The sequence below is a fragment of the Budorcas taxicolor genome, chromosome 7 (assembly GCF_023091745.1).
Source record: "Budorcas taxicolor isolate Tak-1 chromosome 7, Takin1.1, whole genome shotgun sequence".
Classification (NCBI taxonomy): Eukaryota; Metazoa; Chordata; class Mammalia; order Artiodactyla; family Bovidae; genus Budorcas; species Budorcas taxicolor.
Window position 1 is genome coordinate 89,476,379 of NC_068916.1, and position 17,471 is coordinate 89,493,849.

The 17,471-nt window shown below is 39.5% G+C and overlaps 1 protein-coding gene across 1 annotated transcript in view; it reads left to right on the forward strand.

Moving 5' to 3' along the window:
- The first annotated feature begins 3,169 nt into the window (after window positions 1–3,169).
- ADGRV1 (adhesion G protein-coupled receptor V1) overlaps window positions 3,170–17,471 on the forward strand; it is a 535,827-nt gene continuing 521,525 nt past the window's right edge. Inside the window, exon 1 of the mRNA XM_052643554.1 lies at window positions 3,170–3,245. Within this exon, the coding sequence (XP_052499514.1) occupies window positions 3,170–3,245 (76 nt within the window). The remainder of the gene's footprint in view (window positions 3,246–17,471) is intronic.

Consider the following 17,471-nt stretch of genomic DNA (forward strand, 5'->3'; position numbering starts at 1 on the left):
TTCTTTTGCTGAGTGGAAGCTTTTTAGTTTAGTGTGGTCCTACTTGCTTAGTTTTGCTTTTGTTGAATTTCCTTTTGATGTGAAATATAAAAAATCATTGCCAGAACCAGTGTCAGGGAGCTTACCCCTTCGGTTTTCTTCTAGGAGTTTTATGGTTTCAGGTCTTGCATTAGAATCTTTAATCTTTTTTTTTTTTTAATCTGATTGTTTCACCCATGAATGGTCATTTCTTTAGTTATTTTTTTGGAAGTTGCAATCAGTTGGTTTTCTAACTCTGTCCCTCTTGCCACATTAACTGGAATTTTTTTAAGGAAAACTTTTTCCTTAACTAAGCTATTTGGTTACTCTGAAAAGGAATTTACCTAGGATAGATAGGATAAATATTTAATTCTTTCCCTTTAAATGTTAATTTCAGAGTAAGGAGTTGATGCCCTGGTTGCATTTAGTAGTGACCAAGGAGATCAGTCCTGGGTGTTCATTGGAAAGACTGATGCTGAAGCTGAAACTCCAGTACTCTGGCCACCTCACGAGAAGAGTTGACTCATTGGAAAAGACTCTGATGCTGGGAAGGATTTGGAGCAGGAGGAGAAGGGGACGACAGAGGATGAGATGGCTTGATGGCATCACTGACTTGATGGACATGAGTTTGGGTAAACTCCGGGAGTTGGTGATGGACAGGGAGGCCTGGCGTGCTGCGATTCATGGGGTCTCAAAGAGTCAGACACGACTGAGCGACTGAACTGAACTGAATGACACAGACAGAATGACTGATTTTTGTATCCTTTTAAACTTAAGGGTTTATATATTCCGTGTGTTTCAAACAGTTGCAGTCTTTACCCTCTTAGATAGACAAAATTTTAATCTTTGGCCAATGGAAACCCTTTCATGTTCCTCTTGTGCCCCATTGACATGACCTCATTAATCTTCAGTAGCTTCCTTGCTGGTATGAGATGTTCAGGTTCATTTTATATATTTTCTTCCCCAGGTAATCAGTTATTCCTCTAATGACCCTTGGTTCCTTTTAGTGGGGAGTGATGTTTAGAAACAAAAATGTGGGCTCTCGTAATGCTTACTGTTATGGATTTGTCATTACTTTTAAGCCTTTTTAATGTTCAACAGTCAGGAAACACCTGTTTGTACAAAAAAAAAAAGTCATGAGGTGCTACCACTATTTCCAACTTAGGGTTAACCTTATAAAGACTTGGCATAGCGTCTTTGCTTTGATTATCATTTCTTTCTTATGTAGTTACCTATTATTTGTTCTGTCCTACAACATATACAGTTTCAATATATATATTCTACAGTGTGTAAAATATGCTCTTGAAATGTGTATTCTACAATATACAAATTTAATTTAAACATAATAATACTGATATTACCACTGACAGTAAGAATACTAAATGAAGTATAAACTTTTGTTGAAGCAGAGTGTTTGTCCTTGGAATTTATTCTACTTAGATCAGATAGTCAAAATACTATGTTCTAAAGCCACTAGAAAGAATTATTTTGTCAGTGATTATATATCACCACTTGATATACAGTTAATCTTACTTGTTTCAGTTTGTTTGTCCATATGTAGTTCTGTCTGCAAAAGAAACATTGGCAACATAATTCCAGGGCTAGTAAAAGTGGTTACCTATGGGTGGAGGGAGAAAGGAATAGGTGGATAGAAGTGAGAATTCTCTGAATATACCTTGTTATACTATAGGTTTGAGCTTTATTCATGGAAATGCATTATATATTTTGAAAATAAAAATCAGATTTAAAAATTACCTATACCTAGAGATGTCAAGTGAAAGAGCAGTGAAAAAGTTGACTTAAAGCTCAACATTCAGAAAACGAAGATCATGGCATCTGGTCCCATCACTTCATGGGAAATAGATGGGGCAATGGTAGAAACAGTGGCAGACTTTATTTTGGGGGGCTCTAAAATTACTTCAGATGGTGATTGCAGCTATGAAATTAAAAGATACTTACTCCTTGGAAGAAAAGTTATGACCAACCTAGACAGCATATTGAAAAGCAGAGACATTACTTTGCCAACAAAGGTCCGTCCAGTCAAGGCTATGGTTTTTCCAGTGGTCATGTATGGATGTGAGAGTTGGACTGTGAAGAAAGCTGAGCGCTGAAGAATTGATGCTTTTGAACTGTGGTGTTGGAGAAGACTCTTGAGAGTCCCTTGGACTGCAAGGAGATCCAACCAGTCCATCCTAAAGGAGATCAGTCCTGGGTGTTCATTGGAAGGACTGATGCTGAAGCTGAAACTCCAATACTTTGGCCACCTCATGCGAAGAGTTGACTCATTGGAAAAGACCCTGATGCTGGGAGGGATTGGGGGCCAGAGGAGAAGGGGATGACAGAGGATGAGATGGCTGGATGGCATCACTGACTCGATGCACATGAGTTTGGGTAGATTCCGGGAGTTGGTGATGGACAGGGAGGCCTGGTGTGCTGCGATTCATGGGATCGCGAAGAGTCGGACACGACTGAGCGACTGAATTGAACTGAACTGAGAGATGTCAAATATTCTGCTGAATAAATTCCAAATTTAGAGGTGAAGTTTGGCAGGAGATGTACATTTGGAAGACTGTGTTTAAAGCAGTGAGGTCAATGAGATCCCAGTGAGAGTGAGTGTAGTTGCAGAAAAGGTCTGGGATTGGGACCTGGACTGTTTTATCACACAGACATCAGAAGACAGGGATTCAGCAAAGGAGACTGAAGGGTACCTAGTGAGTGAGAAGGGAAAGCAGATGAATGTGGCATCAGGAAGCCACAAGAGAAAGTGACTCAAGAAGCAGGAAGTGGCCAACCACCTGCTCTTTCAGTCACATTAAAAAAAAAAAATTACTTTTTGGCTGTGGGCATATAGTTCCCAACCAGGGATGGAACCCATGTCCCCTGCATTGGACGTGTGGATTCTTTTTTTTTTTTTTTTTTTTTTGGCATTTGGGATCTTAGTTCCCTGACCAGGGATTGAACCCATGACTCCTGCAGTGAAAGCATGGAGTCTTAACCACTGGACCATCAGAGAAATCCCTGGAAGTGTGGATTCTTAACCACTGGTCTAGGAAAGTCCCTCAGTCACATTTTGTATTATGATTTTTCCAGCACATCCTAAACCACAAGAGCATATTTAAAAGAGTTATAGGAGGTGGCTGAACTTAGAGAAATGGGAGATATTCAGGGTGGGAAAGGATGTGGTCTGATAATGGGAAAGTTAAGTCCAAGTTACAAGAGAAATTCAGGTAAGTCACTTCTTGTGAAACTTTCACTTCTAGTTTACATTCGCAGAGCCTCAACTCTCTCATTTGATTTTGTAAGTTTAAATGAAACTCTGGATTTAAAATGGGGTGAAATTAAAATTTAATGTTGCAAGAAGTTACAAAAAGTATTATCTTTCATGAATTGTAAAAAAAAAAATACAGATGGAAAAATGATACATCTTTTTTTAAAAGGCAGTTAAACTTTATGATTGAAAGAAGGGACAATTAGCATGCTAGAAGGTGAGGGCAGAGTGGGTGGTATAACTTCAAGGTATTTTGTACCCTGGACACATTGATCAAAGGCAAAATAAAAAAGGAGCAAAAGTCTGAGGGAGTCATTGCATTACCAGAAAAAGATTCCCTGTATTTCAGTTCATGACATCAGGTCTCCTAAGGCAAAGTCAAGAGATGAAAGATAGTGTAGTTGATACACACAATGAATTCTATTAAAGTCTTTTTCACTGGTGAATTTTCTTCAAAGGTAAGTTTTGGGTAGAAAGGATTTCACAGAAGCATGTGAAATAGACCTGTGTTGGGGGAACTGTGTTCTTTTCTGAAGTTGTATCTTATAGCTGAAGGAAGAAAATGGATAATGGAGGATAAGGAAGGAAACAGGAAAGGTACAAAGATGATGAGAGATTTGTTTGTCTACATTCTTATTTTGATTGATATTTCTGCCTTTTTTTGTTTTAGAAGAACGCTTGGGCACTAAACGTATCTAGAAGTTACCTATTTTATAATGGATTGAGAACACATTCATATAATTCTAAAGTTGTAATTCTTGGATTATATTAAGCCCTGGAGATTTACAGCTACAATTCAAGTGTTAGGATGGGGATGTTAAATGATCTTTAGTTTTAGATCTCATTTAGAAAATGATCTTCAGTTTCAGAGTTCTATATTTTGGTATTTTGCTTTTCAAAATAGGATTAGAAATGACCAAAGTAGAACATTTTCAAATGCAGTAGCTATGAAAAAAATAGAAAACCACAAAGAAACAGCAAAATCACTTCAAATTTCTTTTGCCTAAAGTTGGCCATGGTTTTTTCAGTACTTTTCCAGGAGGATATTCACTTGTATACATAGACATGTATGTATATTTAGTATTTATATTTTATATAAAGTATTTTATTTTAAATTAGCATACTACATCATAAAATTCATTTAAAATAGACTATAATATTTTATAATATGATATTCTTCATTCTTTTAAATAATTATGTAATAAGATTGGATATGCATGCTCAGTCATGTCTGACTATTTGCAACCCCATGGACTGTAGCCCACCAGACTCCTTTGTCCATGGAATTCTCTGGGTGAGAATACTGGAGTGGGTTGCCATGCCCTCCTCCAGGGGATCTTATCAACCCAGGAATCGAACTTGCATCCCTTGCATCTCCTGCATTAGCAGATTTTTCCAGCAATCATGTGCAAATTGTGTACTGATGTGAGAGTTGGACCAGAAAGAAGAATGAGCACTGAAGAATTGATGCTTTCAAACTGTGGTATTGGAGAAGACTCTTGAAAGTCCCTTGGACTGCAAGGGGATCAAAGCAGTCAATCCTAAAAGAAATCAACCCTGAATATTCATTGGCAGGACTGATGCTGAAGCTGAAGCTCCGGTATTTTGGCCCTCTGATGTAAAGAGCTGACTCGTTGGCAAGGACCCTGATGCTAGGAAAGATTGAGGGTAGGAGGAGAAGGGGGCAGCAGAGGATGAGATGGTTAGATAGCATCATCAACTCAATGGACATGAATTTGAGCAAACTCTGGGAGATAGTGGACAGGAAAGCCTGGAGAGCTTCAGTCCATGGGTTCACAAAAAGTTAGACAGGACTGAGCAACTGAACAACGATCTTTTCTGTTCCACATTACTGTACAGTATCCATTTTTCATCACCCATCACAACTTGTTTTTAAAAATGGAACATTTTTGTTAAGTTTCAGTAGAGAAATGCATGTGGAAATACAGTCAAGATTCTTTTTGCTTAACTTACGTGGAAATCAAACATCAAAGCAATAAACATAACCAAGCTGGTGCAAATGATTTCCAATGCTTGACTTAGGTGTTCTGAGCATATTGGGCTATCTCCTGCATGGTATAATGCTGACTGTTTTCCATTAATGTCTCAATTTGATCGCTGTCAACTTCAACTGCTCTGCCAGACCATGGAGCACCATCCAGCGAGAAATCTGCAACACAAAACTTTACAAACCACTTTTGACATGTTCCATCAGTCACAGCATTGCCAACTACCTAGACAGTTCCATCTAGCTATTCTTAGCACATTGCCTAACCTAGAGTAACTGCTCATTAATTGTGCATTACTGTTATTAATTTACCCAATTAATACTGACAAAATGAAAGCAAAGAGGAACTAAAGAGCCTCTTGATAAGAGTGAAAGAGGAGAGTGAAAAAGCTAGCTTAAAACTCAGCATTCACAAAACTAAGATCATGGCATCTGGTGCCATCACTTCATGGCAAATAGAAAAAGTAGAAACAGTGACAGATTTTATTTTCTTGGGCCCCAAAATCACTGTGGATGGTGATTGCAGCCATGAAATTAAAATACAGTTGCTCCTCGGAAGAAAGCTATGACAACCTAAACAGTATATTAAAAAGCAGGGGTACCACTTTGCCAACAAAGGTCCATATAGTCAAGGCTATGGTTTTTGCAGTAGTCATGTATGGATGTGAGAGTTGGACTGTAAAGAAAGCTGACCACCGAAGAATTGATGCTTTTGAACTGTGGTGTTGGAAAAGACTCTTGAGAGTCCCTTGGACTGCAAGGAGATCCAGCCAGTCCATCCTAAAGGAGATCAGTCCTGAGTGTTCATTGGAAGGAGTGATGCTGAAGCTGAAACTCCAATACTTTGGCCGTCTGATACGAACAACTGACTCACTGGAAAAGACCCTGATGCTTGCTTCCCGTGTTCCTAACAAGGTGTGGAATTAGTTAATACTCTGGCTCAAGTTTTTAGGTCATCCAGGAATATCAGGAACCCCCTGATTTTGTTCTTTGAACACAATGTTGCCGTTCATTCCCCTTCTGACCTTGAAGTCAGCACCCATGATAGAGTTTTGTTGTGCTTTTCCAACTTTCCTAAATTCTTAATGCTTCCATCTACCTCAGACAGCCTCCTTTTATTTTGATGTTGCTGCGTTAAGGGTGGGTGGGTGAGAGGATGGTCTGTACACAAGGCCGTCTAGATTGCCAGATCCGTTTCTCTTGACCTCGTGGACACTGAAGGCCTAGAGCCTGGAATCTGGCCCCTTGTGGCAGACGAGGGTGGGACTCCCCTGATGCTGCAGCTGTTCATTTTTCCTCCCTTTAACACTTGAGGGAACTTGAGTCCCAGAGAAGTGAATTGATTTGTCCAAAGTCACACAGGTGGGAAGATGGTTGAGATTAGCGTGGAGCCCACGTCTGACTCCAGCTCTAGTATTTACCTCCTGCTTGACCCCCAGCAGCATCCCACTGAGGATTTGTCCTGGCAGCATCCCGCTAGAGGCTTCATAGCACCTATCACAGAATCTTCACATGCCAGGAATGCTTCCCCATGTCTTATAAAATTAAATGCCTGCAACTCTGCAGGGAGGCAGTCCGCATGATGTGTAAGGAGTGAGTGTGTGTGTGTGCATCTGTGCAGATGCACACTTGTGCCTCTTTTTCCACCTTTGAATGGCATAAATATATGAAATATTCTACTTTCCTCTTTGACCCTAGACTGAGGAGACATGGGCAGGTTTCTGGAGAGCTAATTCTCTGTCCAAATAACAGCTGCCACTCAGATCCAGCCAATCAGTGTTGTGTAAAAACATGGACTCAGATTTACCAATTCTGTGATTTTTCAAAATAGTCCAGAAATCCACTTTTAAAAAATGAAGAATTTTCACAGATGATCTTGGCAAACATTCTCTAGTGTGATTTTTTAAATACAGTTTAGACTAAAAAACATCTCTCTGGATTGAAACCTTAGTTTGTTTATGAAGCTCTCTCCCTTATTTTCCATGAGGGCAAATAATTCATTTAGAAAATACAAGCACCTAGATACTTAGTGAAAACAGATGGTATTCCATAAGTAGGTACAGAATAGAAAGAAATCACACAAAGAATCTCTCCCCACCTTTTTTTTAGGTTAATACTGAATCTCAGTGGAAAGACTAGAACTAATTAGAGCTGTTTTCAGCGAGACTTCAATTTCAAGAAAATTATTTTTGACTTTTGCTTTTGAGTTCTATGAAGAATTAAAAATTGTACAGTGTTATGGGTGGCAAAAATTCTTTCAACCTCTTTTCATAATTTGAGAAATTGTTATTGATTGTTTTGGAAGATGGAGGGGTGCCATCTAATGGTGGTTCAAGAAACCTTTAGATACAGGACCCTTGTATTTCAAAGGAGCAAAAAGACAAGTGTGTCTTATCTCTTGACAGAAGACCTTTCAAATTTAGTGGCTGCAGGAACATACCTTGACTTAATTTACTCCTTTTGAATTTGCCTCAAAGGATTCAGTGTAGTGAATCTTTCATTTTGTGTTTTGCCAAAGTGGAGTTGAAAAAGCACAGATGAAACCCATAATCTTGTAGCACTCTACGTAGCTCTAGAATTGAAGCATTTCTACACTGTTCATCCTTTTTCCTCAGTGGGCATTTGTAATCCAGATATGAGCCGCTTCATCGGTTTTTAGGATACACTTATTTGGTGACTTACAAAAATGAGTACATGAGCTCATGGAAAATGAAGAAACATTACATAGAAGATAGATTCCAGAATAAATAAGAAAGCAACTTGGAGGTAACAAAGGCTATAAAGAGAATATTGTTGTTGGTATTTAGTCACTTAATCATGTCCAGCTCTTCTGTGACTTCATGAACTGTAGCCTGCCAGGCTCCTCTCTCCATGGAATTCTCCAGGCAAGAATACTGGAGTAGGTTGTCATTTCCTCTTCCAGGGAATCTTCCTGACACAGGATCAAACTCATGTCTCTTGCATTGCCAGCGGATTCTTTGACCGCTGAGCCACGGGAAGTCCCCATAATGAGAACAGAAAATTTTAAAAATAAGTATTTTCTGAGAAGTAAAAGACGGTTTAATGGATTAAGGGAAAAAGAACAGGCTACAACTATTTCCTAGAAATTGAAAACACAATGGCATAAACAAAATTAGAAGAATTGAAATTTTATTGTGAATTAAATTTTCTGAAATAGGGCGAAAATCAAAGGTTAGAAATTAGAGATAAAGAGTAGAAAATTAGAGGGCTAGTCTGAGAAAACCAGTGTTAAAGAGTTTCAGGATGAAAGAACAGTGAAAATGGAAGGTGAAGAAGTCATTGTGGAAATAATATAAGAAAAATTTCTGATACTCTAAAGATGAATATATGAGTGAAAAGGACTGACTGAGTGTTTAGCCAAATGGACAAAAATAATCACATTCCAAGAAAAATCTTGTGCAATCCTATGCTTTGGACAGAGAGAACATTCTGGGGCGGCGGGGGGTTGGGGTGTGGGGTTAACACAAATAAGCAAGCAAATATAATACTTTGGAATCAAAATGATTTTAAATTTCTTAACAGCAACATTGGAAGTCTGAAAACAGTGGAGCAAAGCTTTCAAATAATGAAAGAAAACTTTTTACCAAAAATTCTATACCCAATGAAAATATTATTTAATTGGAAAATTAATATTACAGTAATTTCTGATATGCAAGACCTAAAACATTTAAATTCACATACACTTTTTTGGGAAGTTACTGGAGGATGTTCTCCATCAGAAAAAGGGATAAACCAAGGAAACCATAAAAGGAAAATGTGGGAATCAGTAAACAGGAGATCAAATGGGGAACAATAAAAAACAATCCCAGGATGAAGTAAAAGGGGATCTCATGATGACTCTTGTGTTCCAGGTATAGAGGTCATGCTCAATGTAGATCTTCAGGAATGTAGGTTTGATAATTTGAGATCTAGTAAATTTCAAGTTTCCGTAGTTGTGTCTACCTTTCCCTAGAGGGTGAATTGGTAGATAGAGTGAAAGGCAGTGGGAACCATCATTTTATGGATGAGAGCTATAAAGTTGACAGTGTGTTGTTGAGACAGTAAATATTTTCCCACGGTGGATGTCTACCTCGAAGCCTAGTATTTACCTGTTTATGTCTTGAAAAAATGTGTTGATTCCTGTAGTCTCTGTGTAGAAGAAAACAGAATTTGTTGCATGAATTTTCTCCTGTAGACATAACATTAATATATGTATAGATTCTCTCATGAGAGACAGAGAAGGTCATTAACTGTAATGGACTATGTATAGAAGAAGCATATGGCTGGTGGGGGTTGGTATGAGGTAAACATTTTATTGTTTACTTTTTTGTTCCTTTTTATTATGGTATCACATATATGTCATTTACAGGTGAATAAAATTATTTTCCTTAAAGTTGTAAATTTTATATATATATATAAAGATAAGAAACATTTATAGTCTGAAAAACTATGAGACTATTCCTTTTATCATTTAAAAGTATTCAGCATTTCCTCAATTTATAACATTAGATTATTTGATTTTGAAAGATGCACATTTAAATTCTGTTTTAATATGGAAGAAGGAAACAGCCAATTTTTTGTAGTACTTGCCAAATACCAGTAACACAGATTAAGAATTCTTAGAGTCTGAATAATTGATGATGTGAATGATGAAACCTCTGTTGTTCCACAGAAGTAATTCTATAGTTTGAGAATGCCCTTTAGTAAATGTAATAGAATTCAAGTAATTCTAAACTTGAAAACCTTGCTCCATCAGGATCATATTTTCAGTATGAATTACCTGGTGGTCCCACTGTGGGAAGGTGCTTGCTATGGCATAGACAAGACAACAGCTGAAGCTGAAAAATCAATGTAACCCTTCAGTTCTGCACTAGTAATGTTTATCTTTTTCCCTCATCCTGTCACTCACAGAGGTTGTACAGTTTTTATTGTGAAACTTAAAGAGACCAAGTTAACATTCAGATTGATGAAAGGTTATGTATGAAAGTTGATTGCTTCAAAATTGGCAGATCAGTTGAATTCTCCTGTTTTTCTTTACATTGTTATCTGTTGGGTCCTGATTTTTATTTTATGGTTTTTTTTTCGGTTTTGTTTCCACAGACTTATTGAAACTTAAACTAGAAGACCATTCCAATTTATTTAGAATATAGTATACTTGGCACCTTTTCTATGGTACCCATTAATAAGAGGCAAGATTAGAGGAAGGTAATATCCTAGATAACAGAATTCAGAATTCTGTGATTATTAGAGCATATCACGTTGGCAGGTATTGTTTTATAAATGAAACTTGGTTTGTTTACGTGCTAAGTACTGCGAGTGAAAAGGCTTCCCCGGTGGCTCAGTGGTAAAGAATCTGCCTGCCAGTGTAGGAAAAGCAGAGGGTACCAGTTCGATCCCTGGTTCAGAAGGATCCCCTGGAGGAGGAAATGGCAACCTACTTGGTAATCTTGCCTGGAATACCCTGTGGACCGAGGGTCCTGGTGGGCTACAGTCCATGGGATTGCAGAGAGTTGGGCACGACTTAAATGACTGAGCACAGCACCATGCAAATGAAGAAGGAAATTAGCAAATACCAGATTTTCAGAAGGGAAGAAAGAGCTAGACATCCAGGAAGAAAGGAAGAGAAAGGAATTAATGCCTGACTAATGAAGGAAAGTTATGAGCAACCTAGACAGCATGTTAAAAAGCAGAGATATTACTTTGTCAACAAAGGTCTGTCAGTCAAGGCTATGGTTTTTCCAGTGGTCATGTATGGATGTGAGAGTTGGATTATAAAGAAAGCTGAGCACCGAAGTGATGCTTTTGAAGTGTGGTATTGGAGAAGACTCTTCAGAGTCCCTTGGACTACAAGGAGATCCAACCAGTCCATCCTAAAGGAGATCAGTCCTGGGTGTTCTTTGGAAGGACTGATGTTGAAGCTGAAACTCCAGTACTTTGGCCACCTGATGCAAGAGCTGACTCCTTGGAAAAGACCCTGATGCTGGGAAAGATTGAAGGCAGGAGGAGAAGGGGACAACAGAGGATGAGATGGTTGGATGGCATCACTGACTCAATGGACATGGGTTTGGATGGACTCTGGGAGTTGGTGATGGACAGGGAGGCCTGGCATGCTGCAGTTCATGGGGTCGCAAAGAGTCAGATACAACTGAGTGACTGAACTGAACTGAACTGAAGTGCGTTAACTTTTTCAGTACACTGAATCAGTGTGGTATATGCCTATCTTAATTTGCTCTATTGTAAAGACATTTTTGGTTTGTCTGTTTGTTGTAAATTTCCTCACTAGTAATTGTCCATTTCAGAGTGGAGGGGGAAATATTATAGATGGTGGTAATAATTGTATGGGGGCCTCCCTGGTGCTTCAGCCTGGGAGAATTTGCCTGTCAGTACAGAAGATACGAGTTCAATCCCTGGGTCAGGAAAACCCCCTGGAGAAGGAAATGGCAACCCATTCCAGTATTCTTGCTTAGGGAATCACCTGGACAGAGGATCCTGGTGGGCTTCAGTCCATGGGGTCACCAAGAGTTGGACATGACTTACCAACTAAACAACAGCAACAATCACATGAAAACAGGGAGGATTGCTGGTGTGGTGTCCTTTCACAGATGTTTATGAAATTCTATGGCTGTTGAGTAGGAGAGTGGAAGAGGAGGGATCTTCCACTTGGTATATCCAAACATGAGTTTACAGTGTCTTAGGTTTGAATTTAATGAATGAATATTTATGCTGAAAGTGACTGAGTATCTAAACCAAACTGGCTGTAGTAGAAAATGTATTTTATTGCCTTAGCCACTGAAAAGGCCACGGTAGAACTGGCTTCAGGAACTTGAACTTGAGTTTCAAGACTTGGCACTTCTCCACCTCTTGGATCTGTGTTTAGCTGTGTTGCTTTAGTTTCAGACTTCAGAGAAAGCTGGTCCCAATCAACATGATCCTGAATCCAACAGTAGAGGGACTCTGCATCTTTATGCTTAAGCAAAAGTCTCAGAATTGTGTCTTAAAAAATATTTTTTTTAGATTTTATATTGGAACTATAGTTGATTTACAATGCTGTGTTCGTTTCAGAAATACAGTATAGTAATTCAGTTATACATATACATATATCTGTTCTTTTTCAAGTTCTTTTCTCACTTAAGTTTTTACAGAATATAAAGCAGAGTTCACTATGCTATAAAGTAGGTCCGTATTTGTTATCTATTTTATGTGTAGTAGTGTGTATATGTTAATCCCCCACCGTTTCTCTTTGATAATCGTAAGTTTGTTTTCTAAGTCTGTGAGTCTGTTTTTGATTTGTTAATAAGTTCATTGTATCATTTTTTAAAACTTCCACATATAAGTGATATCATATTTGTCTTTGTCTGACTTACTCCATGTAGTGTGATAATCTCCAGGTCTGTCCATGTTGGGGCAAACGGCATTATTTCATCAGAATTGTCTTGTTGACTTTCACTGGCCTGATCTAAATCTGTGCCCCTCCCTGTGAGTAGTATCAGGAGCCAGGGACCCTCTCTTGAGGGTCTTTGTGTCCTCAGTGATTAGCACAGGTGTTACACAGCATATAGTAGGTGCTCAGTGTGCAGATGTTAGGTGAAACTGTAACCTGCTCTTCTGAAAGCAACCAGTTTGCATTGTTAGAGCTGTTCTAATATAGTCCTGATTTTAATTTTGAAGGATTTTTGGTAGGATTAGGTGACTTGTGGGATAGCCTGAATGAAAAGTTAAAGTCAAAGTTGCTCAGTTGGGTCCAGCTCTTTGCAACCTCATGGACTATACAGTCCATGGAATTCTCCAGGCCAGAATACTGGAGTGGGTAGCCTTTCCCTTCTCCAGGGGATCTTCCCAACCCAGGTCTCCCGCATTGCAGGTGGACTCTTTACCAACTGAGCTATCAGGGAAGCCACATGGATAGGCTGAATATAATTACTGAAATCCAAGAACCTGAGATTTTATATCTGCATATTATCTGGACTCTGTCCAAACTTCATAGTATAATATGGGATAGATGTAAGAAAGTAACCTAAATATGAGTATTGTTTAAACACAGTAACAGATTAAGAGATAAGAGATCCCCTACTGACAGGAAAAATTTGCTTTTTTTTTTCTTCCTGCATCATGCTACTGAGGAGTGGGAGTCATGAGGGTAACGTAGATGATAGTTGGAAATGAGAGGATTTGAATTTTGGAATATCATGACATTACAATTCAAAGGAATGAGTCAGTAAAACTAAATTACTCTTTCACAGTTGTGACAGAATATGAAATAGGCACATAATGATCTTTAAACGTATGTTTAAAATTCATTTTATAGAGACGTTTAAAATAGGTGGTCTGGTGGGTTGTGTAAAATATTCATGAAATCTAATAAGAGAAAAAGTGACCTAAAATAGATGTAAGACTTGTGTGTTGTGTCAGTTGCTAATGCCTAGTCTTCTGAGTTTAATAAAGGGAATTTCAAAGACAAGATTTTTAATATGATAGAGGAAAAAGTACCTAGTTTACCCTAAAAAAGAAACTGTTCAGCACTTGTGTAATTATGTCTGTCTTCTGATGGGAACTTCACTTTCGAAGCTTTTTCTACATCGTCTTAACTTCCATTGAATGCCAGCTTTGCCTCAAAAACTTTTCTTACAAGTTGAAAAGATGAAAGCAGAAGTGATTCAATTATCAGTGATGTCACAGAATTTGAGGCATTTCCAATCATGCTTTGTTTGTCCATTTTGCATAATCTCAAAACTCACTGATGTGTGCCAATCCAAAATGAATTTATTGACTTAACCACAGCATCTAATTGCCTGGGAGACTGGAAGAATGCATCATTTGAGCTCATTGGCCCTGGCATTAAAAGATGTTGTTAAATATTTCAAATAGTCAAGAGAATCATAGTTTCACTTAAATAAATGTGCTGTTTATCAGAAAAATAAGGTGCAAACTTTTAGGAGACTCATAATTATACAGTTTTATGAAAATCAGTCCTGAATATTCATTGGAAGGACTGATGCTGAAGCTGAAGCTCCAATACTTTGGCCACCTGATTCGAAGAGCCGACTCATCAGAAAAGACCCTGATGCTGGGAAAGATTGAAGGCAGGAGGAGAAGGGGATGACAGAGGATGACATGGTTGGGTGGCATCACTGACTCAATGGACATGAGTTTGAGCAAACTCCAGGAGTTGTTGATGGACAGGGAAGCTTGGTGTGCTGCAGTCCATGGGGTCGCAGTTGGACATGACTGAGTGACTGAATTTAACTGATGGTGGTTTTGGTTATTGTGTATAAGTTTAAAATAATAGAATGCTTAGAAATGTGTAGCATAAATGACCTACCATATTATTGAAGACAGAGATGTGTGGTTTGTAGGAATATCAGGTAGTAGACAGTCTCACGGAGAAGGCAATGGCATCCCACGCCAGTACTCTTGCCTGGAAAATCCCATGGATGGAGGAGCCTGGTAGGCTGCAGTCCATGGGGTTGCTAAGAGTCAGACATGACTGAGCGACTTCACTTTCACTTTTCACTTTCATACATTGGAGAAGGAAATGGCAGCCCGCTCCAGTATTCTTGCCTGGAGAATCCCAGGGATGGGGGACCCTGGTGGGCTGCTGTCTATGGGGTCGCACAGAGTCGGACACGACAGAAGTGACTTAGCAGTAGCAGCAGCAGACAGTCTCATGTGATTATGGGTAGGGAGTCTGGAGGTGAACTCCTGGGTTCAAATCTTGCCAGTCACTTACGTAGCTAAGGGACGCTGTGTGTGTTAACTAATATCTGTGCCTTAGTTCCCTGAGCTATGAAATGGGGTTAATGATACTGACACCTTTTCATACTGTTCATGGGATTCTCAAGGCAAGAATACTGAAGTGGTTTGCCATTCCCTTCTCCAGTGGAATCAAGATTGGAATCAAGATTGCCGTGAGAAATATCAATAACTTCAGATATGCAGATGACACCACCCTTATGGCAGAAAGTGAAGAGGAACTCAAAAGCCTCTTGATGAAAGTGAAAGAGGAGAGTGAAAAAGTTGGCTTAAAGCTCAACATTCAGAAAACGAAGATCATGGCATCTGGTCCCATCACTTCATGGGAAATAGATGGGGAAACAGTGGAAACGGTGGCAGACTTTATTTTTGGGGGCTCCAAAATCACTGCAGATGGTGACTGCAGCCATGAAATTATAAGACGCTTACTCCTTGGAAGAAAAGTTATGACCAACCTAGACAGCATATTCAAAAGCAGAGACATTACTTTGTCGACTAAGGTCCGTCTAATTAAGGCTATGGTTTTCCCTGTGGTCATGTGTGGATGTGAGAGTTGGACTATGAAGGAAGCTGAGTGCTGAAGAATTGATGCTTTTGAACTGTGGTGTTGGAGAAGACTCTTGAGAGTCCCTTGGACTGCAAGGAGATCCAACCAGTCCATTCTGAAGGAGATCAGCCCTGGGATTTCTTTGGAAGGACTGATGCTAAAGCTGAAACTCCAGTGCTTTGGCCACCTCATGCGAAGAGTTGACTCATTGGAAAGACTCTGATGCTGGGAGGGATTGGGGGCAGGAGGAGAAGGGGACGACCGAGGATGAGATGGCTGGATGGCATCACTGACTCGATGGACGTGAGTCTGAGTGAACTCTGGGAGATGGTGATGGAAAGGGAGGCCTGGCGTGCTGCGATTCATAGGGTTGCAAAGAGTCGGACATGACTGAGCGACTGAACTGAACTGAATACTGACACCTTCACAGAGATGTTGTAAAGATTTAAATGTGTTATTGTGTATAAAGTACCTAGAACAACACTATATAAGCATTTGCTGTTGTGATTACTTTCTATAGGTCTTAAACTTTTTCTTCAGGATATATGGAATCTTAGAATGCTATATCACATGCTTCCCTTGCGGTCTAGTGGTTAAGACTTTGTTTTCCAGTGAAGGGAGTGCAGGTTCAATCCCTGGTTGTGGAGCTCAGATCCCACGTGCCTCGCAGCCAAAAAAAAAAAAAAAAAAAAAAGCATAAAACAGAAGCCATGTTGTAACAAATTAATAAAGACTTAAAAAATGGCCCACATAAAAAAAATCTTAAAAACTCTGTCTAATAATATGTAAAAAAAAATATGGAAAGTCTGCAGTAAGTTCGAGTGGCTTGCATTGAAAAATTCAGTAATTAACTTAAAGCTACAAATGTGGTTTATTTTGTGTCTCCTCTAAGACACATCCCTCACACTTCCTCATACTTTTGGATAGTGCATTTCAAAGTGTGTCCTAAGGGTCAACTATATTGGAATCAATGGGGCTGACTGGTAAGTGCAGACTCCAGAGCCCCCCCTTGAATTAAGTGGATTAGAATTTCTGGGTTTGCAAATCAGCATTTTTCACAAAGGTAGGCGTCGATTGTTGCGCGTGACAGACTTTGAGAATGTGTGTTCCCACAGGTTAGTCATCCTTCTCACGCTGTGACTCAGTCTCACTCTTTCTCACTTGGAACTGCAGGTGTCGTCTTATTTCTCTAAGCTCAAGGTTCTATCACATCGCATGTTCAAGCAATTGCGTTTTCTTTCAAAATCACAACAGACCAAAGTTGTCTTTTTCTTCCACGTCCAGGGCCTGGGTTGCTACGTCCACACCCCCTCCACTCAGCATTCTCTTTCTTGTCCCTAGTTTCTTTCTTTCCCACTGTTTGTCATAAGTGAGATGTAGAATTATTCTGTCTTTAGAATTCCACGAAAGATCTTTATTTGCCTCTGGTTGAGCCCAGCACGCCCAGTTCCCTGCCTCACCTAGGCTTTCCTGTTCTCCTTCTCTTTCCTCTTTTCCTCTTCCTTTTCTCTCAGTGCACACTCCTGGCTTAGAAGTCAGGGAAGAGGTTGCAGTTGATGAGGAAGAACTATCTACTATCTTATTTCTTCTCCAAGTCCCTTAGCCCCATGGCAGGCTTTCTAAGAGAGAAAGCACAGGTGTTAAAAATGTCTGGAATATCTGTGCCTGTTGGTGTGTTGGAGGAAGGGGGACCCCTTCCAGGGCCCGAAACTGGGCTCTTGTCTAACACTCAAAAATGAATTGTCCGAGGAGACATATGTGCTGACAAAGCGAGAGATTGTATTGGGAAAGGGCACCCTGGTGGCAAGCAGCAGGGTAAGGGAACCCAGAGAACTGCTCTGCCGCGTGGCTTGCAGTCTCGGGTTTTATGGTGATGGGAT